We start from the raw sequence: 26,314 nt of genomic DNA, 5'->3' as shown, positions 1-26,314 counted from the left end.
ACTTACTTGTTCACGTGCTCCCTCCTGCAAGAGGTTGAGTGCTGCGGGCCAAGTAAATGGGGTACCCCAACACAAGTCCAAAGAAAGGGTCAAGAAAAATCATGCATCACATACAGTACCATCTACAAAACCAAAGAGTAGCATTTTGTCATCAAATGATGCTCTTGACTTTGGTCAATCAGGATTTGGTGGAGGGAATAGAAACCACTAGATATTTTGAGAAAAGGGCAAGTTAAAAAGACTCAGGTGCTTAATTATGGAAAAGAATGGAGGAAGGGCTAGGGATATGTCCCCAGGAGTGACTACCAGAATACTACAGAACTGAAATCACAAGAAGCTACCAATGGAACCACTAAATCCAAGCACATATGGCAAATAACTGTGATCCAAGGATTGGAAAACATGAATCAGGAAGCTGTCACAATTGCCTCTAAATACCCCAGAAGCTACGGGATGTACACGATAAAACAGTCTAGCTACTGCCTTAGCCACAAAAGCCTCTTGATAACTCAAGATGCTGGAGAATAAATAATGCTATGCTGCAGTTTTGCTACTATTGGCAAAATCTCACTTCTTCATGACCCAGACCAGAAAAACGAAGAAACTCCCTTCAAATCTCCCATATAGTCTAATTGTCATCAACTATTTTATATCTAGAACCCTAAAGGCAAAATAGTTGGATAAACCGTTTTTGGCCTTCTAGACCACCTAAGACAGAGAAGCACTTAGTGGGGCTGAGGGAGACAATCCACACAATCTCTAGATGACTTAAAAGAAATGTGCATTTTAAAAGAATTTACAACTAAACACTAATAATCAAACTTTCTAGTTTTGGATATTTACTTTTAAGCTACCTTCAGTAGAAGAAAGGTAAAAGAAAAGGTAAAAATGTTGAGGGTAATATTCTTGGGAAAACTCCCCCTTGCAGATGCTTCCCAGATTACTTCAGCAGGAATATCATACTTATATCACTCACTAATTTTTTTGTTTTTATTTTGAGACAGGATCTGGCTCTGTCACCCAGGCTGGAGTATAGTGGTGAGATCTTGGCTCACTGAAACTTCTGCCCCCCAGGCTCAAGCAATCCTCCAACTTCAGCCTCCCAAGTAGCAGGGACTACAGGCATGCACCACAATGCCAGGTTAGTTTTTGCATTTTTTTGTAGAGACAGGGTTTTGCCATGTTGCCAAGGCTGGTCTGAAACTCTTGGGCTGAAGCAATCAGCCTGGCTTGGCCTCCCAAAGTGCTGGGATTACATGCATGAGTGAGTGCCCAGCCACTCACTACTCTTGGAGATTATTTAAAGCAAAATTTAATGACAGCAAGTTTCAATTAACTGTTGGCTATCCTGTAAATACATGACAATTTGAAATTTTGCAGGGGTATGCATTTGATTTACAAATGTAATCCTGATGCATCCAAACTTGTTAATAAATGCGCCTAACCAATAACACATCTGGGCTTTGCTGTTCTTTGCACATTTATTTCATGAGGGAAATTACTTCCTTCTACACCATCCCAAATATAAAGATTTCACCTCTAGAAAACATCAAGAGTTTAATCAGCATTTAATACAATGTTTCTATAAACAGAAGAAAGGATATTATCGCTATGTATAATCATTTGATTTCTTCCATAAAAATTCAACTACAAACCAAAGGAGGAAGGGATAATGGAAGGGATATATTTATGATAACAATAGAAGCAGTAGGTAAGGTATTTTTCAATTTTATATCAGAAAAACAAACTCAAGACTTTAAATAGCAGTCTATGACTCAGCATCGACAGGCAAGTCACTACCAACATATAACACCCTAGTTTTTAAACTTTTCCCATTACCTGAAATCCCATTCATCAGGTAAGATTTGCATGGGTTGCAGTTTCTTAACTGGCTATTCCTTGAGGGGACAAAATAGCCCTATTGATAAAAAGGATACAAACTAAAAGGGTTCTTGGCAGGTAACTTAAAATTCCAAACTGCCCTGCCAAAATGGGGATAATCTAAACCATAAATATAAAACACCTCATGGTACTTTATTATTTTTGTGGTGGTTCAGAATTGTGAAATGATTAAAGTTATTTTGTAACCTTTCAGTTTATTTGTTCACATTCTCACTTCTGGGTTCCAACTGTCAATCCCTAAGTAGTAGCATTCCACATATCTATTGAGGCACATACTAAAAACGTTCCACCAAACACACAAGCAAAACATCTGAGTGACTTCCATGCAACTCCACTTCTTCAACTAACACAACTACTAGGTCATCAAACCATCTAGAGACAGCATACAAAAATGTGATTTTTAACAGTATTTGAACCAGTACTTTCTCAAACCATGCAACTCAAAACACTTATTGTTAAGTGCTAAGATGCCGATTAGCAATTCACTACTTGTCACTCATCTATACTATACATACGTATATACAGTAAATAAAATTTTGTTTCAATAACATAAGATTATTTGAAAACCATACTTCTAATTTTATTTTCAAAGAGTGGGGTTTTATTTAAACAAATTTATCTCACAAACTGTTTTCTAAGAAAAACCCTATTTTTGAAAAAAGCCATTGTAGATTTATTTAAAGCTAATAAAGTCATAAATTCAAATGATCTTGAATTAGACAAAAATATACTCCTGTATCCTTTAAGCTTTAAAACCAACCAATCAGCCGGGCATGGTGGCTCACGCCTGTAATCCCAGCACTCTTGAGAGGCCAAGATGGGCAGATCACCTGAGGTCAGTTGTTCGAGATCAGCCTGACCAACATGGAGAAACCCCATCTCTACTAAAAAAATACAAAATTTGCCAAGCATAGTGGCACATGCCTGTAATCCAAGCTACTCAGGAAGCTGAGGCAGGAGAATCGTTCGAACTCGGGAAGTGGAGGTTGGGGTCAGCCGAGATTATGCCATTGCACGCCAGCCTGGGCAACAAGAACAAGACTCCATCTCAAAAACAACCACCACAACAACGAAACAACCAATAACAGGCCATGTAAATCTCCAGTACATTCTCTGTTAATTATTCTCAAAATACACAGCTCAATAAATAAGAATTGTGACATAGGAATAATGTGTACATCCTTTCATGAAGGCTGAGAGTGAATAGCTGGTCTAAGAACACATCTACATAAATGTCCTGAGGAGATTTTTAAAGAATGAAGGTATCACTAAATGCACACCTTAGGGATTACGTTAAATCACTTTTAAATTATTTTATTTAATATATATACATAGTTTTAAAAGTTAATGGTACTGCAAGATTTAAGTCTTCTTTGCCATACCTCAGTCACTACTGATTTCTAATCCCCTGAGGTAACCATTTTAAACTCTTCTGTATCTTCTAGTATTTACTTTTATCCTAAATAATACGCTTATGCTCAAGGAGTTATTTTTCCATTTTAGATACTATCACCTGCCTGATGTGAAAGACGGGGATTTAGCACTGCTACAAGCATCCCTCAGACTTTTTTCCATAACTTATCATTATTTTAACTTATATCCATTGTTTTTAACATTCAACTAACAGGAATTCCAAAAGGAGAGGAGAGGAAAGGAAATTAGCAAAGGAGTAACAGAAGTTAATTTCCCAAAGCTTTATAAGGACACAAGTCTTCCAGTTGAAAGGGTCTACTAAAGATCCAGTACAATGGATCAGAAAATTCACACTTACACATCTCTTCAAAATGCCAAAGATAAAAAGGCTAAAACGTTAAAAAAAAAAAAAGTCATAAAGAAAGGAGAACTACTATCATCTTATCAGCAACAGTGAATGCAGAAGGCAACATCTTGCATAAATATTCCAATCTAGAGTTTCCAACCTAGCCAATCTAGCAATCAAGTTTGAAAGAAAATTAAGCACATTATCAGAGCCACAATGAGTAATAACAGCTTGAGAAAAGTGTCATGAGAGTTAAATCAAGGATGTAGCCCAGCAAAATGAGATTCAATCAAGAAAAAGACCTGTATCTAAGAAACAGAGGCTCCAACACAGGAGAAGAGTGATGCAAAGTCCATGGTTGAGAGCTAGATGTAAGAGGCTTAGAGGGAAAGCCATCCTAATTACAAGAGCAGAATGAAGGGCTCCAAGGAATATAAATAAATGCAAATGATATTGACACCAGAGACTGTACTTAGGAAGGTACAGAGCATTTGACATTAGACCTGTTAAAAACAAAAAAGTAAGTCATCATAATACACTACTTGGAATGTCATTAAATGATATTTTTAAACCATAAAAACAAATATTCAATGGTGTCACCTCAAAAATCAAACTACAAAGTAAGATTTGGTTATAATCATAAGACAAAAGGGTTTTGGTGGCATAATAATTTAAGTATAGCTGGCATAAAGAGGGGTTCTCAAAGATGGAAGAAAAAAATAATGTCAAAAGGAAGAGACATACTAAAGCTGTGAATGTAATCATTACAACGTTTACATTTGTTACCACGTGCATATGATGCTTTTTTTTCTTTCAAGCAACACACTGGAGAAAGAGCTATAATAATTATACATTAAATACCATTACTGGCCAGGCACAGTGGCTCACACCTTTAATCCCAACACTTTGGGAGGCTGAGGCAAGTGGATCATTTGAGGTCAGTTCAAGACCACCCTAACCAACGTGAAGAAACCTCGTCCCTACTAAAAATACAAAAATTAGCCGGGCATGGTGGCATGTGCCTGTAGTCCCAGCTGCTTGGGAGGCTGAGGCAGAAGAATTGCTTAAACCCGGGATGCAGGGGTTGCAGTGAGCTGAGATCACACCACTGCACACTCCAGCCCGGGTGACAGAGCAAGACTCTGTCTCAAAATAAATAAATAAATAAAATAAAAATTATGAAAATGCAAAGGATATAAAAAGTCAATTCAGAAAAATGTAAATTAAAACAACATTTTATTTATTTGTTTATTTATTTATTTATTTTTGAGACACAGTTTTGCTCTTGTCGCCCAGGCTGGAGTGCAGTAGCTCGATCTCGGCTCACCGCAACCCCCGCCTCCTGGGTTCAAACCATTTTCCTGCCTCAGCCTCCCAAGTAGCTGGGATTATAGACATATGCCACCACATTTGGCTAATTTTGTATTTTTAGTAGAGACGGGGTTTCACCATGTTGGTCAGGCTGGTCTTGAACTCCTGACCTCAGGTGATCCACCACCTCAGTCTCCCAAAGTGCTGGGATTACAGGTGTGAGCCACTGCATCAGATTCGTAATAGTTGTCAGCAAGGATGTACATAAAATGGTAGTTCACACACATGTAAATATAAACTCATAGCTTTTGAAAACATTCAGCCTCCTTTACAAAAACTCTGTAAGAGAAGGGAAAAAGACACAAAGTGAATTAAATGTCTAACAATAGGAAAACTGAAACTGATATGGTTCTATTAGAAAATAACATACAATTTTTAAATCTATAGTATACTGCTGAAGAAAAAACAGCAACTTGAAGAATAAAGCGGAGCAGTAAGTAAGAAAGAACACAAATGTACCTCATTTTTATTTTAAAGTCTATTAACATAAGAAAACACTATTTTAAAAAGTCAAATCTTTCTGAGCAGTGATTTAAATCTAGTCAAGAAGTTGACATCTTCACCTCCTTAAGACTCCCCTTTTGTGATCTATTTAGTGGAATATTAAATACCTAAATACATTTGGGAGAAGGTGCTAAACCTTTGGTAAAACCAAAAATAGATAATTGATAGGGTTTCCAAGAACAATCACTGAAAAAAAAAATATTTAAAAAACCCAGAACATTTTAACATTGATTTTGCAACAACCCAACTATGATATATTATGAAGCTTCACTTCCACATTCAAGAAACTGGATGTCCTCAATACAGTATGTGGAGTTTACAGAAGTATTAAATAACATCAGCATTTGAGTCAAAATTTAGGCTGTAGTAACATCTTAGTTTTACAGTCATTTTGAAAATCTAGCAATCTTCACTGAAGACCAAATAAAAATTTTTATCTGACTTCATTTGGGAAGCCTTGAGAAGCACTCTATTAACCTGTTCAGGAAAACATAGCCCCTCTTCCTTTTAGAAGCATTAACAGCATAGAAAATGATGTAAACATCTGCATCATTCTACCACCCCTATAGCACATCACTTTACAGCCAATACTAGAATGATATATGTAACCTAACACATAGCCTTATAAGTTTTCCATTTCATCTTCAACTGTTTGCAATGTATGATTACAACTTAAAACTTCCCTGTAATTTACGTTTTAAGATTCAGTATAAAAATGCTATTGCCCTTCCATCCTAACCCAGTAATTTTCTTAAAGCCAGAAATTGCTATTATAACAGCTATCATGTAGCAATAAATTGATATAAATACTGAAGTAAATGGTACAAAGATTTAAATAGCACTTCTTAATCTTCCTCACAGAAGTTAGCAAAATAACTGGAAGATTTAGCTTATTTTCATCAAAATATTCCGGAATCAGGAATATAAATAAACATTATCACATAAATATACACACATAGCTCAATCTATCTTTCCTGTTTCTCCTCCCACAGTTTACAAAATAGGATCCTTTATCACAGTTTTTGAAAATCAGCCAACTCTGTGAAACAAATTAATACTATTAATATCCTCGATTTAAGATGCTATTATTTATTCAGCATCTTAAAGACAGTGGCAAATCCCATTTACTTTGTTGCCTAAGTGCCAAGTAGGCTTCTGGTTTAAAACATAATAATAAAACTGTGCCCTTTACAAGTACGTCACATTTGTCATGTCAGAACAAGCTTTCCCATAAAGATTTATAGGATAAATGATGTGCCTTTAATTAATGAGTTACTTGTTGCCAAGGTCTGTGTGTAAGTATGTATGTTTAATGGTCCTTTAATGACTTGTCTTTGGAATGATTCTGTCCTACCTTTGCTGCTGCAGCCCGCCTGTCCTTTGCATCACTGAATTCATACTTCTGGAAGTACCCAATATGCACTGTAACAGACAGATGGACAGATCAATGGGCCACAGCGGCAAAGGCCAAAGAGACACACTTGATAAAAATTAAAATCAAGGTATATAAAGGGGTAGGGAAACCCAGAAGAAAACACATCTATCTATATTCTACAGTAAAATACCTGAACTTGGTGTTTGCAACCATCTCATGCACATATTCAAATAAGATACTCTTGATTATCACAACAGGCAAAATAAATCATTATTTTTAATGGCACTGACAGTTACAGATACAGCAGGGACTTTTGTAACCAGGCCACAGTTTCTTCAAATAGAGATTGCTCTTTGATACATAAACTATCACATCCATAGAAGGCTTTCTACACCAAAATTAAAATGGCAATTATTGCAAGCAGAAAGTTTCTACTGTGACATGAAGGTCTGTGTGCTTAGAGTATGCTTGTATTTCAGCATTTTGCCATTCTACATTCCTGTCTTTATAAAAACGGTTGCTAGCACCACATCTAGGTAAGACAACTCTGGGGCTTAAAACAATATATAACAGTACTATTTAGGTCGATTACCAAGCTATGATAGTAACACATTTATATACAAAACTATGGCCAGGCACAGTGGCTCAAGCTTATAATCCCAACACTTCAGTAGGCCGAGGTGGAAGGACTGCTTGAAGCCAAGAGCTCAAGACCAGCCTGGGCGACAGAGCAAGACCCCATCTCTACAAAAAAGTTTTTTTAAATTAGGTGTGGTGGTTTGTGCCTGTAGTCCCAGTTGCTCAGGTGGATGAGGTGGAAGGATTGCTTGAGCCCAGGAATTGAAGGCTGCAGTGAGCCGTGATCACACCACTGCACTCTAGCCCGGGCAACAGAAAAAGATTGTCTCTTAAGGAAAAATTTATGGGAATATATGGTTTTATGTGTATGTATGTATGTGTGTATATATTATACACACACACACACACACGCACACACACATGGCATATATATATATCACATATATTTTCACATAACATATATCTCTGTATCGTATTTATATAGCATATACCTCAAGAAGCTTCTAAAAGCTATTTTTAAAAAACAAGTCTTAAAACGGTGTCTCAAAATTCTAGCTCAAGCCAGTATAAATATTGTGCTTTGATACAGAAATTTTTTTGTCTCACATTAACCCAAATGTCTTTGTCTGACCTGTCTTCACCAAGAGTTTATAATCATGAAGAACAATTTTAATTTAATCAGATGTTTTATTTTGCATGCATCTAAAATAAACTAGATCCATGCTACGTGTTTAAGAAAGTTTCAGGAAAAGGATTTCCTCTTTTGTTTATAGGAGAACTAATCATTTGTAAATTCTTTATTATTTTAACCCATCAGGAACATGAGTAAATAAAGAGACATGATAATCAAATGCAGTCCATGATCCTTGACCAAAAGACATATTAAACAAATGTGGAAAACTGAATCATTTTTTTTTCTGTGACAACTTGAGATATACCATAAAATTAACTCTCAAAAGTGGTTCAGTGGTTTTGAATATATTCAGAGTTATGACACATAGTTGTGTCAACCATTAATTTTAGAACATTTCATCACCCCAAAAAGAAACCCTATACTCATTAGCAGTCACTCCCCACTTAGCCTCTGAAAACCACTGATCTATTTTCTAACTCTATAGATTTGCCAATTCTGGACATTTTGTATAAATGATATCACACAGTATGAGGACTGTCGTGACTGGTTAATTCCATCACTTAGGCGGACAAGCTGAGAGCCTGCCTTGGACACTGCATAGGTCTCTTTCACTGAGGGAAGGAAGAGCAACTATTAACTATTCAGCAAGTCAGTTAAATGAAAGTTGCTTCAAGCTTCAACTACACAATTGCAACACTCACAGATGATGAAAAAGAATTTATTAAAATCAAATTACATATGAAGTCACAGAGCTGGTAAAAGGCAAAGCTGGAACTGAATGTAATTCTAAATGACACCAAACACTTAATCACTAAGTTACTTTTTTTCCTAATAATTCCTCGTTTCTCACTGATATCTTGAATGCCTTCCCTCCTCTATTTCAGCCTTGCTAGCCTATTTCTTTCACAGGTTATTCTAATGAATTACTCACTACTGTCCCAGTTTCCTAACCTCTTCCTGTCCTCATTTATTCCCTATAGTGCCAACAGAGTGGCCTTTTAAACTCTAATTCCATATTAATTTAAACATTTAAAGTTTTTTCATGTACTCTTAATCATGTGGATTAAGTCCATCTCAATAGCACTACACTAAAAGCATACACTGATCACACTGCCTGTCTAAGCCCCAGCTCCTACCAGTCTACCTCCCAGTAATTTCAGCAATGTTCAATTCCTTATTGTTCATTCAACATAACAGAACTTCTATTCCTCTTCCTCCTTTATCTGGAATGCCACCTCTAACCCCTAGTAAGCTGCTATTCATTTCAAGCTACTGATTAGTAAGCTACTATTCATTTTTCAGAATTCGACTTCCATTGCTACCAGTCAGTCAGTCTTCCCAGAGAACAGCATTAAACATTCCTTCTCATTCCTTCTCGACCTTATGCTTCTACTGTGAAACATATCATCACATTATAATTTATTCATACATGCCTTCTTAAAGAGTTGTCCATTATCTGTACTCCCCCTGCAGTGTGGCAGCTAAAGAAATCTCAGCTGATAAAAATAAATCAAGTACTCAATTTATATATGGTTCCCAATTAAACTGAAGCATTATTTTTAGGGACCCACTAATCTCAAAAATTTGTTAATAAAAAACTATAACATGATATAGTTATAAGAAATATAAATATCAAGTTAGGGAAGGGTTTTGCATTTACAAGGCAAGTATTAAGACATAAATCTGAGGTTGTGAAGAAGAGTTCCGTATACAACTTATTTCTGTATTTTGTTTTGATTACATAGAATGAAGAAAAACCTGATTCACAAAGATAAGTTTGCAACATGATTTTAATATTGAAATCAATATTCTTTGCTTAAAGTGACCTAGAATCTTTAAAAAGGTAGTAGAAAACATTTTATTCAGAGCTAACTAGCTGTCTAGAAAGTGCTTTTATTTTTACAAATGCTGAGTCAGAGGAAATATACAGAACGCAAAACTATTAATAATATAGTAACATCAACATTAATTACTTATTCATTTGTTACTGCAAAACCCACTAACCCTTCAGTACCTGCAATGAGGGTGTTAACAAACATCTGCTTGGTATTTATTTAACTGAACAGGGTGCACATGTGCTGCTGTAGTTTTCTACCTTATGTAACTTTGTCTGAACAGACATGCACAAGCCTCAATCCAAAATACTAGTGCAGAATAATCTTTCTAATCAACAGTTCATAATAAATAAATCCAGAATAAGCAGCAGCTTCATGCTGGGTTCTGCAACCCAAACAAAAGTGTTGGTCTGGATTAGGTTGCTGCACTGGTGGTCACCAATATGTTAAATACATCTTTAACATTATAGAATGGCTATCACAAGAAGGGTTAGAACCAGACAGGTTCAGGTAAAAAGCAACAGAAAGGCAAAATCAGTAAATGAAAGAACTCTAAATCAGAGCTGTTTGAATATTAAGTGTGCTCACTTCTGGAAGTGGCTGTGAAGGTTTAGCCATAGTAGAGATTTAAGAATAGTCTACAGGACCACTTAACAGGGAGGTAGTACTTAATACGTGGTTGGCTAGGATAACTATTAGGATCCTTCCAACCTTGTTAATTTGACTCTCTGTGAATCAAAAGCTGTGCTGACTGTGGTACGAATCAAAGATTAGGCAAGCTTACTGTCATCTTTAATTCTTCAAATATTGCTTATACTTTCATTCCTAAAGGTGACTAGAGTATTTCTGTGTATTTTAAAGACCTATTTTCACCACTTTGGCTTTACACCTGGGTGGAATGCAACATAATCAAGTGTCATACATTACCATGTTTCCTAAGGACCCAGCTATTAATGCAATATGATTAGAGATGATTAAAAACAGACAAAATTTTGAGGGCCAATAAAATGAAATTATTACATTTAAAAATTCTTTAAGAAACCAGTGACTAAAATCATGTACATAAGTTATTTTCAAAGGAACACTTCCAAATTAAATGACAAGTAATCTGAGGCCCACTCCCTAAGTTTTCCCCTTCATAATAGGTGAAGTAGTGAACAGCAGATTAAAAAGTAAACATTTTCTTACATTTGAGGTATTAGTAATAAGCTCACCTGAGAACTTCACTAAAGAACTATTTTCTTATTACCGAGCAAAATAAACTGGCTATTCTCCCTTTAAAACGAGTATCTGTTAGCCAGACACGGTGGCTCACGCCTGTAATTCCAGCATTTTGGGGGGCCCAGGCAGGCAGATTACCTGAGGTTGGGAGTTCGACACCAGCCTCATCAACATGGAGAAACGCTGTCTCTACTAAAACTACAAAATTAGCCAGGCTTGGTGGCACACACCTGTAATCCCAGCTACTTGAGAAGCTGAGGAAGGAGAATCGCTTGAACCCTGGAGACAAAGGTTACGGTGAGCAGGGATCAGGCCATTACACTCCAGCCTGGGCACAAGAGCGAAACCATCTCAAAAAAAAAAAGGCAACGATTTGTTATCTAGTGCCTCTATTAACGGTTTCAAGGTGCTATTCTTCCAGAATCTCCTGGTACTTCTCTCAGAAGAATGCTGGGCTTTGTGGACCAATAGTCTAAGTATGTAACTTCATACATAAATCATAACAAATTTTATGTAATATACATGCATTCTATTACTTTGGTCAAGTAGAATTATTTTTTATTATACTTTGGGTTTTTTAATGCTGAGAACAGAAAATAGTAAATGTTGTAACAGCAATATTGGCATGAAATTTTATTGAGGATGGTACACATGTAAGTTGTATCTCAAATGGTGTATGTAACAGACTTCTGACTCCATTCCACTGTTTATCATTTATTTGGATTCAGAGGCCAATGAAGTCACAAGTCAGAGCCCACTGACTCAGCCTAAATAAGTCAAGTCTTCTAGGACACAGAGCAGGATGGAAAAAGGTAGGAGTTCCACAAAGGCAAACAGAAAATACCCAGTGCACACAACAGTAACATTCACACATTTATGTATATTTAATGACATAAAATATTGAGTTCCAACCCCAGCTATGAAAAGCTGGTTAATTCCACTATACCTCTAATTCCTTAACCATAAAATAGTAAAAATGTCACCTATTTCACATAACAATTGCGATAACTAAAATTCGCAAGATAACTGGTTAAGGGCAAAAAACTGTATGTTAGAGAATGAGAGAAGGGTTAAATTCAGTGTATCACAGATGAGAAATGTGAACAATTCACAAAGGAGAAAAACAGGGACAGTATCAAGACATTTTTATCAATAATAAAATCAATCAGAAAATTCATTCTTATCTGACTTTTCAATGTCTATCAGCTATATTCCAGGAACTTCATGGATCCAATGGTAATATCAAAATTAATACACTGACCCAGCCGTCAAGAATTTCAGTCTATCTAGTAGAAGGAATAAATTATAAAAGTATATACAAAATTCTGAGGCTCACAGGGAAAGATTCAAAAAAGAAACAATACAGGGCGCGGTGGCTCACGCCTGTAATCCTAGCACTTTGGGAGGCGGAGGTGGGTGGATCACCTGAGGTCAGGAGTTCAAGACCAGCCTGGCCATCATGGTGAAACCCCATCTTATAAAAAAAAAAAAGAAAGAAAGAAAAAAAAAGAAACAATGTCTACAGTGGACTGTGAAGTATGAATGAGTTTATGGGGGGAATGGGGGAAGCATTTGAAGCAAAAAAAAAACCTTACAGAGGCATACAGAAAATTTCCACAGGGAATATCATCATTATGCTACAATATAAATAAGCATAAAGAAATGGCAGATAAGGTAGATAGGGGCAAATTATGAAAAGCCTGATGTATCATGGTAATAATTTTATCCTAATCTGCACTGTTTAGTCATTAGGACTCAAAGGCTCAAAACATGTTCGGCTAAGTAGGTTCTTTTTAAGTTTCCTATCCTACTGGCTGCCCACATAACCATTCCTAACCCTGCTTCCTCTCCCATCCCTGCTTACCATGAATGATAAAGATTTGATATGCTTCCTCAGGCTACAGATTTAGGCCAAATATGAACATTTTTGAGACTACAGTAGAGCAGTCCCCAACTTTTTGGCACTAGGGACGTTTCATGGAAGACAATTTTTCCAGAAGGAGGAGGGAGAGAGAGGTGGAGATGGACAATGACAAGAATGACTATTCCACCTCAGATTATCAGGCATTAGATTCTCATAAGGAGTGTACAACCTAGATCCCTCAAACGCACAGTTTACAACAGAGTTTGTGCTTCTATGAGACTCTAATACCAATCTGACACGAAGCAGAACTCAGGTGATAATGCTCCTGGCTGCTCACCTCCTGCTGTGCAGTGTGGTTCCTAACAGGCCACGGCCTGGGGATTGGGAACCCCTGCTATTAATAAACTGAGTAAGGTGACTAACCTGTAAGAGAAGACATTTCAGCATTCCCTGAAAAATAATTTCTGCTGGAGACCAGGTCTCACTATGTTGCCCTGGCGGGTCTCAAACTCCTTGGTTCAATCAATCCTTCTGCCTCAGCCTCCCAAAGTGCTGGGATTACAGGTGTGAGCCACTGCACCTGGCCTCCCTGAAAAATCTGTGGTGACTATACATATTATATTCCCAAGGCTACAAAGACCTCATTTTCCATAATTATCATCCTTTTCATGTTCTTTTGATTTTTCTGATTTTTTCCAAAAAAGAGGCTTCTAATAGCTTCAATCAAGCCTACTTATCCACAAAGATCAATATTTTCCTTTCCTAAAAAACCAACCGGTTGCTTTGGAGGGCAAAGCTTTCTGTAAGTCAGATGCAAAGAGGTGTCAACATGAAACAGAAGTGAACCATACCAGGGTTGATATCTTATAAAACTAACATTTCAAAAGACAAACTGGGGTTGGGCCCAGTAGCACACGCCTGTAATCCCAGCACTTTGGAGGCAGAAACGGGTGAATCACCCGAGGTCAGGAGTTCATGACCAGCCTGGCCAACAGGGTGAAATCCTGTCTCTACTAAAAACAGGAAAATTAAGACAGATGTGGTGGTGGACGTTTGTAATCCCAGCTACTTGGGAAGCTGAGGGAGAATCGCTTGAACCCAGGAGGTGGAGGTTGCAGTAAGCCAACATTGTGCCACTGCACCACAGGATGGGCACAAAGGAGCAAAACTCCGTTTCAAAAAAAAGGACAAACTAGTACTGTGTGCAATTTTGAGGTAACAGCAATGCACTAAGATCCTCAACTTTGAAAACCTGGCCAGGGTAGGTCCAGAAACAGAAATGTTTTTATTGAGATGACCACCATGGTTTAGTATGCAGAACTGCTTTATACATACCTCCCATTTTGTCACACAGGCAATTAAAATATGTCCTTAAGGAATAAGACTTAATAAAACCAGTAATTTTTACTTCTTCATTTAGGATTAAGTGAAATGTATTTTTTTGCTCTGAGTGTGTAATGCTGAAGAATACAATGAACTACTAGCATAGTTTGGTGCCAGTGGTATCTTGATTTAAGGGGCTAGTGGTTTTCCCTACTCACTGCTCTGCAACATTAGTGTAAATGTGAGAACATTTTATAAGTCAAATAATGTCTTTCTGTTGTTGTTAAATAGTTTTGTTCTTATGGACCATACTTTGAGAACTACTGTATTAAACTGATTCAACTGTCTGTTTTTTTTTTTTTTGAGACAGGGTCTCACCGTTGCCTAGGCTGTGGTGCACTAGTGCAATCTTGGCTCACTACAGCCTTGATTGACCTCCTGGGCTCAAGCAACCCTACTCCCACTTCAGCCTCCCAAGTAACTGACTATAGGTGCATGCCACCAAGCTCAGCTGATCTTATTTATTTTTTTTTTGTAGAGAAAAGGTCTCACTATGTTGCTCAGACTGGTCTCAAACTCTTGGGCTCAAGCAATCTTCCCGCCTCAACCTCACAAAGTGCTGGGACTGCAGGAGTGAACCACCGCACCTGGCTGATTCAACTGTCTTTAGTATCACCACTGTGTCAGTTCACACAAAGTGCCAGGGAACTATATGCAAATAAGTTTCACCAAAAAGGCTGAATATTAAGGGGACTTAAGAAGCTTATTCTCCTGGAATTTAAACATTTCTTCCTTACCATCTTCTTATACTACTCACTTTGGCATTATCTAGAAATCATACGTATAACAATTTGTTAGTGCCAGAAGAAAATCTTGTCTGGATCCCTTTTGTTTTACTACAAGGAAACTGAGAAAGCAAGCATTTACCAAGCAGGGGCAAACTTCAACAAATATTTACTGAGTTTCTTCTGTCAGAGATTCATTGTGCCATATGCTATGGACACAAAGATGAAGGAATTTAGTTCTCACCTTCAAAACCCTCATATCTAGATACCTAGAGAGGCTTGGGTATAGGGATAGCTATATCATAACCTCTTATAGGCTATACCAAAGATCCATATGAAGCACTATCCAAACATAGATAAGGAAGCACAGGAAAGGTAGAGGGAAAGGACCTGGAAAGAGATGAGCCACAGCAAGCAGCCTGAGCAGATTCTCAATAGGAATATCATCAGGCAGTTAAGAAGAGAAAGGGAGGCCAGGCACGGTGGCTCATGCCTGTAATCCCAGCACTTTTGGAGGCCAAGGCAGGCAGATCACGAGGTCAGGAGATCAAGACCATCATGGCCAAGATGGTAAAACCCCATCTCTACTAAAACCACAAAAAATGAGCTGGGTGTGGTGGCACACACCTATAGCCCCAGCTACTCAGGAGGCTGAGGCAAAAGGATTGCCTGAATCCAAGAGGCGGAGGCTGCAATGAGCAGAGATTTTGCCACTGCACTCCAGCCTGGCAACAGAGAGAGACTCCATCTCAAAAAAAAAAAAAAAAAGAGAGAAAGGGAGCTGGGCACTGTGTCTCATGCCTATAATCCCAACATTTTGGGAGGCTGAGGCAGGAAAATCATCTGAGTCCAGGAAGTCGAGACCAGCCTGGGCAACATGGCAAAAAACTCTGTCTCTACCAAAAACAAAACAAAACAATTAATAAATTAAAACCAATAACACAAAAAATTAGGCAGGTGTGGCAGCACACACTTGTAGGCCCAGCTACTCAGGAGGCTGAGGTGGAAGATCACTTGAACCTAGAAGTTCAAGACTGCAGTGAGCCATAATCATGCCACTGCACTCCAGCCTGGGCAACAGAGCAAAAACCCTGTCTCAAGAAAAAAGAAAAAGAGAGAGAAAGAAAAGGTATCAAAAGAAGAGAAACAAGCATGAACAAAAGCATGAAAACACAAATATTAAGGAATTACAAACAGTGCAACTGTGAATGATAAGGGATAAGGAACCATAGCAGGTGTAATTGAAAAAAAAAATCTGTATTAAAATGAGAAAGCCATGAATGCCATAGTAACAAGTCTAGGATAGACTTTTGACAAGAAGTCTCTTTTTAGCAAGAGAATGACTATTGTACTTGTGTTTTGTAACAGAATGACAGACTGGCAAGGAGGCAAAATAAAAAGGTCCTAAACTGGAATTCATTAGTAAAAAGGATAGCAACAACATGAAACAAATTTCAGAGGTGACTTGATCAGGGATAACTGGATGTGGAAAATGAAGGAAAATATCAAGATGACTAAAATTCCAAGAATAGTTCTGAGATAAGTCAATCAAAGGGGGAAAAGAGAGAAGGTATTAAATTTGAGTTTCAAGTATGTTTCAGATAAATATCTGTCCAAATGTGACAAATTTCAAGATAAATGTCCACATTAGAGGCTCTTATTTATAAATACTGGCTAAGAATCAGATAATACTTCTTGGTTTCTAGTCTACACTTAATCCCTAAAAACACTGTACAATTGTGATTAAGAGAGAGGACATATTACCAAGTAATTAGAGTCAGTTAATATCTGAGTTATAAGTATGACAGTTTCAAAGGCAATGGCAAAGCAAGCCTGGGGAGAAGTGTCTAGAATGGTAACTATTCTTAGCATTGTCTAAGTAAACGCCTCAGTAACAAGAAAATGTTACCTAATACTTCATTACCTGCTCTATTTTTTGCCAAAATGTATTGTCAGGGCACTTCAAACACTTTTAAGTGGAACATAGCAAAAAAGGAAAGAACAATACTATTGAACAATATTTACATAAGAAAAAATAACTGGAGAAAATTCCTTGATTATCTGGCATTTCTCATTTAAACCTTCTAACTTTGGGCCTTAAAATCAAAATTGTCAGGCTGGGCACAGTGGCTCATACCTGTAATCCCAACACTTTGGGAGGCCAAGGTGGGCAGATCACCTGAGTTCAGGAGTTCAAGATCAGCCTGGCCAACATGGTGAAACTCCGTCTCCTCCAAAAAATAAAAAAATTAGACAGGCGTCGTGACACATGCATGTAATCTCAGCTACTTAGGAGGCTGAGGCATAAGAATCACTTGACTTCAGGAGGCAGAGGTTGTAGTGGGCCAAGATCATGCCATTGCAGTCCAGCCTGGGTGGCAGATTCTGTCACAAAAAAAAAAAAAGTAATTTTTACAAATGAAAAAAAGTAGGGCTCTGAAAGCTGATGTGCCAGATCAGATGTTAGAGCGATAAAGTTTTTTAAGCTGCCTTCTGAGATAGCATACTATCCATCACCTTAAACACTAATTGGGCATCAACTATACCCCAAGCTGTATCAAATGAGCCATTACAGTAGTCCCCTTTCATTCTCATGTCCCAAGACCCTCAGTGGAAGCCTGAAAGTGCAGATAACACTAAACTTATACATGCTATGTTTTTTCAATCTGATAACAGCTAAGTGACTAGTAAAGGCCAGTAGCAGGTAGGTAGTCTATTACTGCTATGTACTGGAAAAAGGGATAATTCACATCCTGGGTGGGATGGTGAGAGATTTCATCATACTACTCAAAATGGTGTACAATTAAAAACTTACAAATTGTTTCTAAAATTTTCTATTTAACATTTTCAAACTGTTGCACACCTCAGGTAACTGAAACCTTTGAAATTGAAACTGCAAAAAGAAAAAAAAGAAATTGAAACTGCAGATAAGGGGAAACCATTGTATTTAAGATCAAGTCAGATGACCACCTATCACTAGTGAATGACAATTTAGAAAAATAAATCAAAAATTTAAAAAGAAACTTAAATCATAAGTGATTAAAGAAATCTACTGAATCTATAAAGTGACTTGACAGCTTTTAAAAAATATATAGATGAGACTTTTTAAAACACTGAAAATAATGCAAGGACCACCAGTACTATCTCTGTGGGCCCCAAAGGATCCAGTCACTCCAAGTTAGAAGCAGCCTGATGACTATCTCACCCAATAATATCAGCCTAAATAAATTCTCATTCTTCTACTTATCCCATCGTTTAATGAAAATAATTAAGCTATTTATATGAAGTTATATAGTAATACAGTGTCAAGATCAAAGGATGAGTTGTGCATTTAGCAATGATTTAGCAAAGTTATGGCCTATGATACTATGCCTATTATAAGAAAGTGGCTACCTATAAGATAGGAATGACTGAAGAAAAGGGGGTTGATTGACCTCAGAAAGAAGTTTTTCCTTCAGGATTCCAAAGCGATAGTTATATAAAAAACAAAAGCATTCAGGGTGCTACTGGTACTAAAAACAATGAGTGAAAGTTAATATGGAAGTAGATTTTATTTCCATTAAAAAAAAAAATCAATAGGCAAACACTGGATGGAGCTGCATCACAAAATAGCTCACTGTTATTTACTTGTAGTTAAGCAGAGACGGTAGTGTTACAGGAAAGTTTTTTTGTTTTTTTGAGACAAAGTCTTGCTCTGTCACCCAGGCAGATCTCAACTCACTGTAACTTTCACCTCCTGGGTTCAAGGGATTCTCCTGCCTCAGCCTCCTGAGTGGCTGGGATTACAGGCACGCACCCACCACCACGCCCAGATAATTTTTGTGTTTTTAGTAGAGATGGGGTTTCATCATGTGGGTCAGGTTGGTCTCGAACTCCTGATCTAAGATGATTCGTCTGCCTCAGCCTCCCAAAGCAGGAGCTCTCAACCCTGGCTGTGCAATAAAATAATCCAGGAAAGATTTTTGTTTAATGGCAAAGCCTGGCCCAAACCCCCCACCCCGAGACTCACTTACTCAGTATGGGGTAGGGCCTGGGTACCAGTGTTTTTTAAAATCCCCAGGCAAGAAAATCTGAGTAAGATCACTAGTTCACATCAATGTCATTATCCCCATTGTGATACTGGGCAAGATGTTTTGCAAGATACTCTTTTTAGAAGATGCTACCATTATAGAAAAATCAGTAAAGAGTATGTCCAATTCAATGCAATATCACTTCAGTTCTGCAAGAATGGTCATAATCAAAAAATTAAAAAATAATAGATATTGTCATGGATGCGATGAAACTTCTACACTGCCGGTGGGAATGTAAACTAGTACAACTACTATGAAAACTGGTGTGGAGATTCCTTAAAAAAACTAAAAGAAGTAGTACTGTTTGATTCAGCAATCACACTACTGGGTATCTACCCAGAGGAAAAGTCATACGAAAAAGACACCTGCACATGCACATTTATAGCAACACAATTCACAACTGCAATCATGTGGACCCAGCCCAAATGCCCATCAATCAACAAGTGGATAAAGAAACTGGTATATATCTGTGATAGAATACTACTCAGCCATAAAAGGGAGTAAGTTAATGGTATCTGCAGCAACCTGGATGGGATTAGAGACTATTATTCTAAGAGAAGTAAATCAAGAACGTAAAAGCAAACATCGTATGTTCTCACTCTTAGGTGGGAGCTAAGACTGCAAAGGCATAAGATGGATATAATGAACTCTGAACACTTGTGGGAAAAGGGTGAGAAGGGAGTGAGGGATAAAAGACTATAAACTGAGTTCAGTGCATATTGCTCAGGTGATGGCAGCACCAAAATCTCACAAACCACTACTAAAGAATTTACTCAAGTAACCAAATACGACCTGTTCCCCAATTACCTATGGAAATTTGTTTTTAAAAAAAAGAATTGGTGGGATTTCTGCATTATTTCTTGCAACTGCATGTGAATCTACAATGTTCTATTAGAAAAAGCATAATGAAAAAAAGTAATGAAGAAAATCCCCAGGTGATCCATTATGTAGCTAAATAAAAATTTTTAAAAATCAGTAAACCAGAGAATCTCAAATTCCTACCAATTCTAGGAGACTACAAGCTATTTTAAACTTAAGCCACTGAAAGGTAATTAAGAATGTTTAACATTTACAGGTATAACGTTTTACAAAGCCAAATATAAATAATTTATGGTTAATCCAAAATAAAAAATCCAAAACACTATGTTCTCCTAATAGTATACAAGAAGACTGGATAGAAAGGCATTCATTATACAATAGCTATTATTTACCTCTTAGAGATGAGAGAGACAGAAACAGCCAGCCTCTAAGATGGCCCCCAAAGACCCCTGCCTCCTGCTCTTGACATCTTTGTATAATTCCCCTGCTCCCCCGTCCCGCTTAAGTATGAGCTGGATTTGGTTATTCACTTTTAACAATAAATAGAATATTGCAAAATGATGCGATGTTATTTCTGAGATTAAGTTATAAAAAGACTATTGCTTCCATCGTAGGGACCCTTCTCTCTGAGATCCCTCACTTTGCAGGAAACAAGCTACTGTGTTCAGCCACTTTATAGAGAGGCCCACATGGCAAAGAACTGATATCTGGGCAATAACCCAGAGTGAAAATCTGGCCTGGTCACAGTCAAATAAGTGAGCTTGGAAGAGGAAGCTTTCCCAGTCAAGCCTTGAGAACTGCTACCCAGGCCAGACATGGTGGCTCACACCTGTAATCCCAATAATTTAGGAGGCCAAGGTGGGCAGATCCTTTCATCTAAGGCATTCAAAGGCAACCCAGGCAACATGGCAAAACAAAAAAGATAATGGTTTCTACCCAAAAAAACCCACAAAAATATAAAAATAAGCTGAGCATAGTGGTACACATTTATAGTCCCAGCTACTCAGGAGGCTGAGGTAAGAGGATCAATTGGGCTGGAGAGGTGAGGGTTGCAATGAGTCAAGATTATGCCATTGCACTCCAGCCTGGGGTACCAGAGCTAGCCTTTGTCTTTAAAAAAAAAAAAGAGAGAGAGAGAGAAGTGCTACCTGGCTGTCATCTTGGTTGCAGACTTGTAAGAGACCATGAGCCAGAGGCCCCCAGGTAAGCCACATCCAGAATTGTGACTCACAGAAACTATGACATAACAGATGCTTGTTGTTTTAAGTCATTAAGTTTTGGGGTAACATAAGGAAAAAGATAACTAATCTATATAGTTACCACGTCAACCCCAAAAGGAAGGAATCTAATTTGATGACTTATGCTTATCTTTTATCATAGTATTTAATCTCCCAGGGTCTATATTATTACCCAACATTTATAAACTCCATTCTGCTTTAGCTGACTTCACCATTACTCAAACTCTCCTCATTCTCACCTGGTTCAATTCCTTAGAATGACTTCTTTTCTATCCACCCAAATCTTAGCCATCTTTGACGACACCCACAGATGTCTCTTCCATAAATACCTATTACTATCCACTTATTTAAATTACTCACTAACCTAACAGCTTTGTTTGAACTCTAAGAGACTGTAAACTCCTTAAGAATAAGTCTTATCATATTCCTTTCAACAGGTGTATTTATGCTATCCAGGACTTTATATCTCTTCCAGCATACTAATAAATAAGAAAACTCAACACTCTGCATTAAAAAAAAATCTATAGCATTTAAGTATCCTTTGATATGACAAAAGGAAAAAAGAAAAAAATATATTAAGAGTGGAAGGGAAATCAAGAACTCCAGTCTAGAATGTAAGATGTCACTAGTGGGCCGGGTGCAGTGGCTCAAGCCTGTAATCCCAGCTACTCAGGGAGGCCGAGGCGGGTGGATCACGAGGTCAAGAGATCAAGACCATCTTGGTCAACATGGTGAAACCCCGTCTCTACTAAAAATACAAAAAGTTAGCTGGGCACGGTGGCGCGTGCCTGTAATCCCAGCTACTCAGGAGGCTGAGGCAGGAGAATTGCCTGAACCCAGGAGGTGGAGGTTGCAGTGAGCAGAGATCGGGCCACTGCACTCCAGCTTGGGTAACAAGAGCAAAACTCCGTCTCAAAAAAAAAAAAAAAAAAAAGATGTCACTAGTTTGGCTTCTATATTTGAAAATATTGGCCAGGCATAGTGGCTCATACCTGGAATCCCAATACTTTGGGAGGCCAAGGTGGGTGGACTACGTGAGGTCAGGATTTCCAGAGCAGCCTGGCCAACATGGTGAAACCGCATCTCTACTAAAAATCAAAATTAGCCGAGTGTAGTGGGGGCGCCTGTAATCCCAGCTACTTGGGAGGCTAAGGCAGGAAAATCACTTGAACCAGGGAGGTGGAGGTTGCAGTGAGCTGAGATTGTGCCATTGAACTCCAGTCTGGGTGACACAGAGAGAGAGAGAGAGAGACTGTCTCCAAAAAAGAAAAAAAGAAAATACTGAGTAAAGACCACCTTAGCTGAAGGATAACAGCTACAATGACAAACACCTTCCAACCCTATGATTAGCCTAGTAAGTGTTGCCTGGGTTCTGGAAATTTTCCCATTATTACTTTTTTTTTTTTTTTTTTTTTGAGTGAGTCTCCCTCTGTCACCCAGGCTAGAGTGTAGTGGTGTGATCTCAGCTCACTGCCACCTCTATTTCCCAAGTTCAAGCAATTCTCCTGCCTCAGTCTCCCAAGAGGCTGGGATTACAGGCACCCAGCTAATATTTGTATTTTTAGTAGAAACGGGGTTTCACCAGGTTGACCAGGCTGGTCTCGAACTCCTACCGCAAGTGATTTGCCTGGCTCAGCCTCCCAATGTGCTGGAATTACAGGCATGAGCCACCGTTCCTGGCCCCCTATTGGTTTCTTAAACTTAGCCTCCCTCATTAAGCCACGACTGTAGTAATTTATCACTAGACATAACACACAGAGAAACACTGCTGTTAAATTTCAACCACATCATCAGTTCTAAAACTTTAGCTTGTATCACCATCACCCCTGAAAGCTTGTTAAAACAGACTGCAGGACCCTATCCCCCGAGTATGATTCATAAGACTACTGCCATAGCAATTCAACAAGTCTTGGTGTAATTTAAGCTTACAGCTCAAGGAGATCATCTGGGAAAATATAAAAGTTCAAGAATAACACATCTAAACTATACCAAACACTTTAATAACTTCAAAACATGTGTGCCTGCACACATCATGCACAGGCTTTCACGCCCTCTTCCTCCTCTCCCAATTAACGAATTTAAATTAACCGTGATATGCACACCTGAATTCAATTTCTTGGAAAAATGAACGTCTCCAATTAACTCAGGTTTTAAAAATGATGTTAAACAAAACACTTAACGTAAAAAAGGACCAAACTAGTATTTCAACTCCCTCATTTTCAGTCCCAGATTAAAAACAAAACAAGGCGAGGGCACAGTGGCTCACACCTGTTATCCCCGCACTCTGGGAGGCTGAGCAGGGGCAGATCACCTGAGATCAGCAGTTTGAGACCAGCCTGACCAACATGGAGGAACTCCCCGCCCCCATCTCTACTAAAAATACAAAATTAGCTGCGTAAGGTGGTGCATGCCTGTAATCCCAGCTACCCAGGAGGCTGAGGCAGGAGAATTGTTTGAACCTGGAAGGCAGAGGTTGCAGTAAGCCAAGATCGCACCACTGCAAAAAACCACTTTTTAATAATAGCAATACTGGTTAAGATTTAAAAAAAAAAAAACCCTGGCTTGGAGTGGTGGCTCACACTTGTAATCCCAGCACTTTGGGAGGGCAAGGTGGGCAGATCACTTGAGGCTGGGCGTTCAAGACCAGCATGGCCAACCTGGCGAAACAATCTCTACTAAAAACACAAAAACTAACTTAGGGGGTTGCGGGGGGAGGCTGAGGCAGGAGTATCTCTTGAACCTGGGAGGTGAAGGTCGCAGTAAGTAGAGATATGCCACTATACTCCAGCCAGCCTGAGCAACGGAGCAAGACTGTCTCCAAACAAAGCAAAAGAAAAAAACCCTGATTTTTTGTTGTTGTTGTTAAAAGCTCAAAAGATAAAGCTAGGTAGCCACAAAGCATTTAAATAAAAGACCAATTAAACACACTAGTTTGTTTAATTAGATCTTTTATTTAAATGCTAATTGGGAAGTTAAAGACAACCAAGAGCTTTCTAAAAGAAAAATAATGTTGACTTATTTGAAAACTAAACCTAACCTGCAGATATCCACAAATAAGAGTATTTATATTGTTGCCCCAGAACTCCTCTCCCAGAAAAAGTAATCAAATTCCCAAGGAAAGATTAACTTAATTTGGTGATCTTTCAAACTTTTTTGCCTTCAAACGTATCTTACCCGATTTCATATTGAAAATCAGAACTGGGAACAGGGAATTTAAATTTGTAGGGTTAACAGTAAGCTCTCTACTGCAAACTAAGTAAAACAATGTTTTTTAACTTGGTAAAACCTGTTGTTTATCAAACCAACATTAAAAACCCAGATAACTGGTATTTCCAACCTCTATTAATACAAAGAAGTCTTCAGTAAGAGATAAATATCCCTAACGGGGGCAATGGGCAAAAGAGGATAAAATGAGCAAAGGGCAATTTAAAAAAGAAATACCAAGCCCAAGCCCAATAAACATGATAAACTTCGATCTCACCAGTTGTTTTTTTTCTTGTGTTTTGTTGTTTTGTTTTGTTTTTGCCAAACACTGACCGGTTGGGAAAACTAGCATAACCTTTCTGAAAGCAATGTGGTAATATGAATCAACTGTCTTGAAAATGAGCAAATTCTTTTGACTCAGCACTTCTTTTCCCAAGAAAATAAGAACACTCAAAGACTGACTTATGAGGATATTTTCAATGATGTTTATAAAAGCCAGAAACTAGAAAATAATGGATTAAATAAATTAGTTTAGATCTATAATCATATAAGCTCTTGAAAAAGTTACCTGACAGAAGGAGGTTGTTCAGAAAATCTGCTTTTGTAATGTTTTACCACTGAAAACACAAAAAGTACAGTATGGTTCCACTGTTATTAATGTGGAACCATATTAATGGCTACCCAAAGGTCTAGAAAAGTAACTACAGTTCACTTTTTGGTGTAGGTCTCTGGGTGGCAGGCGTATTTTATCTTTTTATTTTTTTCTTACCTAATCAGATTTTTCTTTTATGTGCATGTGTTACCTGTGTAACTAAAGTCTCAATCTATTAACTTGCAACATAACAAAAGCCTATTTTAGACCTAGTAATTATACCATTCAGAGAAGAGCTGGTCTGGAATACATCCTACCCTTTGATTTTACTGCTATTCCTAAATTTTATTTTAACAAGGTATGGCTATAACTTATATGTTCAGGAATTCTATTAAGAGCATCCTTATGGTGAAATACACTAGAAAAAAAGTTTTCCCAAACATCTGGCATGGAAACATGGTAAAAGTAGGACACCAAAAAAATAAAAAATAAAACAAAACCCCTAGTTTTTTGAAGGTCTTATTAGTTCATTTCATCAGCATTTATTTTCTCTCACCTAAGCTAATAAAGAATGATGTCGTATGTATTAGCTATATTTCTGTTGCAGAAGTAACACACAGAACTTTTAGGTCTCAATGATTAAGACACACCTAAGCTGATGATGTTTAATTCTAAGAAAATAGAATGTAAATAAGTCAAAAAGTTAAATAATGAATAAGCATGATTTTTTAAAAAGCTAATTAAAATGCCAGAAAGCTAGTTGATAAATTTGAGGACAGATTTTACATAACTGCAGAAAAATGAAAAGACCATTCAGTTTTATTGCAAATTATTTTAATGAAGTTCCCTTAAAAAAAAAAAAAAGAAAAAGAAAAAACTTCTCAATTTAATTACCTGAGAACTCAATTGTCATATTTTCAGAATCAATAAAAGAGCTTTAAAATTTATCTTCTACAGACTGGGCGCAGTGGCTCAAGCCTGTAATCCCAGCACTTTGGGAGGCCAAGGCGGGTGGATCACGAGGTCAGGAGTTCAAAACCAGCCTGGTCAGCATGGTGAAACCCGTCTCTACTAAAAACACAAAAAAATTAGCCGGGCATGGTGGCGCGCATGTGTAGTCCCAGCTACTGTGGAGGCTGAGGCAACAGAGCGAGACTCTGTCTCAGGAAAAAGAAATATACATATATATATATATATATATATATATATATCTTCTATAATCCTCAAATTCCTTCTTAG

General features: G+C 37.8%; 1 protein-coding gene across 2 annotated transcripts in view; it reads right to left on the bottom strand.

Annotated features, from left to right (window-relative positions):
* Positions 1 to 26,314, bottom strand: part of ARIH1 (ariadne RBR E3 ubiquitin protein ligase 1) — a 122,503-nt gene that overhangs the window by 94,204 nt on the left and 1,985 nt on the right. Inside the window, exon 2 of one of the 2 annotated variants that reach the window (XM_078333578.1) lies at positions 6,891 to 6,958. The exons of the other annotated variant lie outside the window; for it this stretch is intronic. Within the exon in view, the coding sequence (XP_078189704.1) occupies positions 6,891 to 6,958 (68 nt within the window). The remainder of the gene's footprint in view (positions 1 to 6,890; positions 6,959 to 26,314) is intronic. 2 annotated transcript variants of the gene reach the window in all.

The sequence above is a fragment of the Callithrix jacchus genome, chromosome 8, assembly GCF_049354715.1.
Source record: "Callithrix jacchus isolate 240 chromosome 8, calJac240_pri, whole genome shotgun sequence".
In the NCBI taxonomy this organism is placed as follows: Eukaryota; Metazoa; Chordata; class Mammalia; order Primates; family Cebidae; genus Callithrix; species Callithrix jacchus.
The sequence above is the reverse complement of the archived record's forward strand: the minus strand, read 5'-3'. Positions and strand labels throughout refer to the sequence as shown.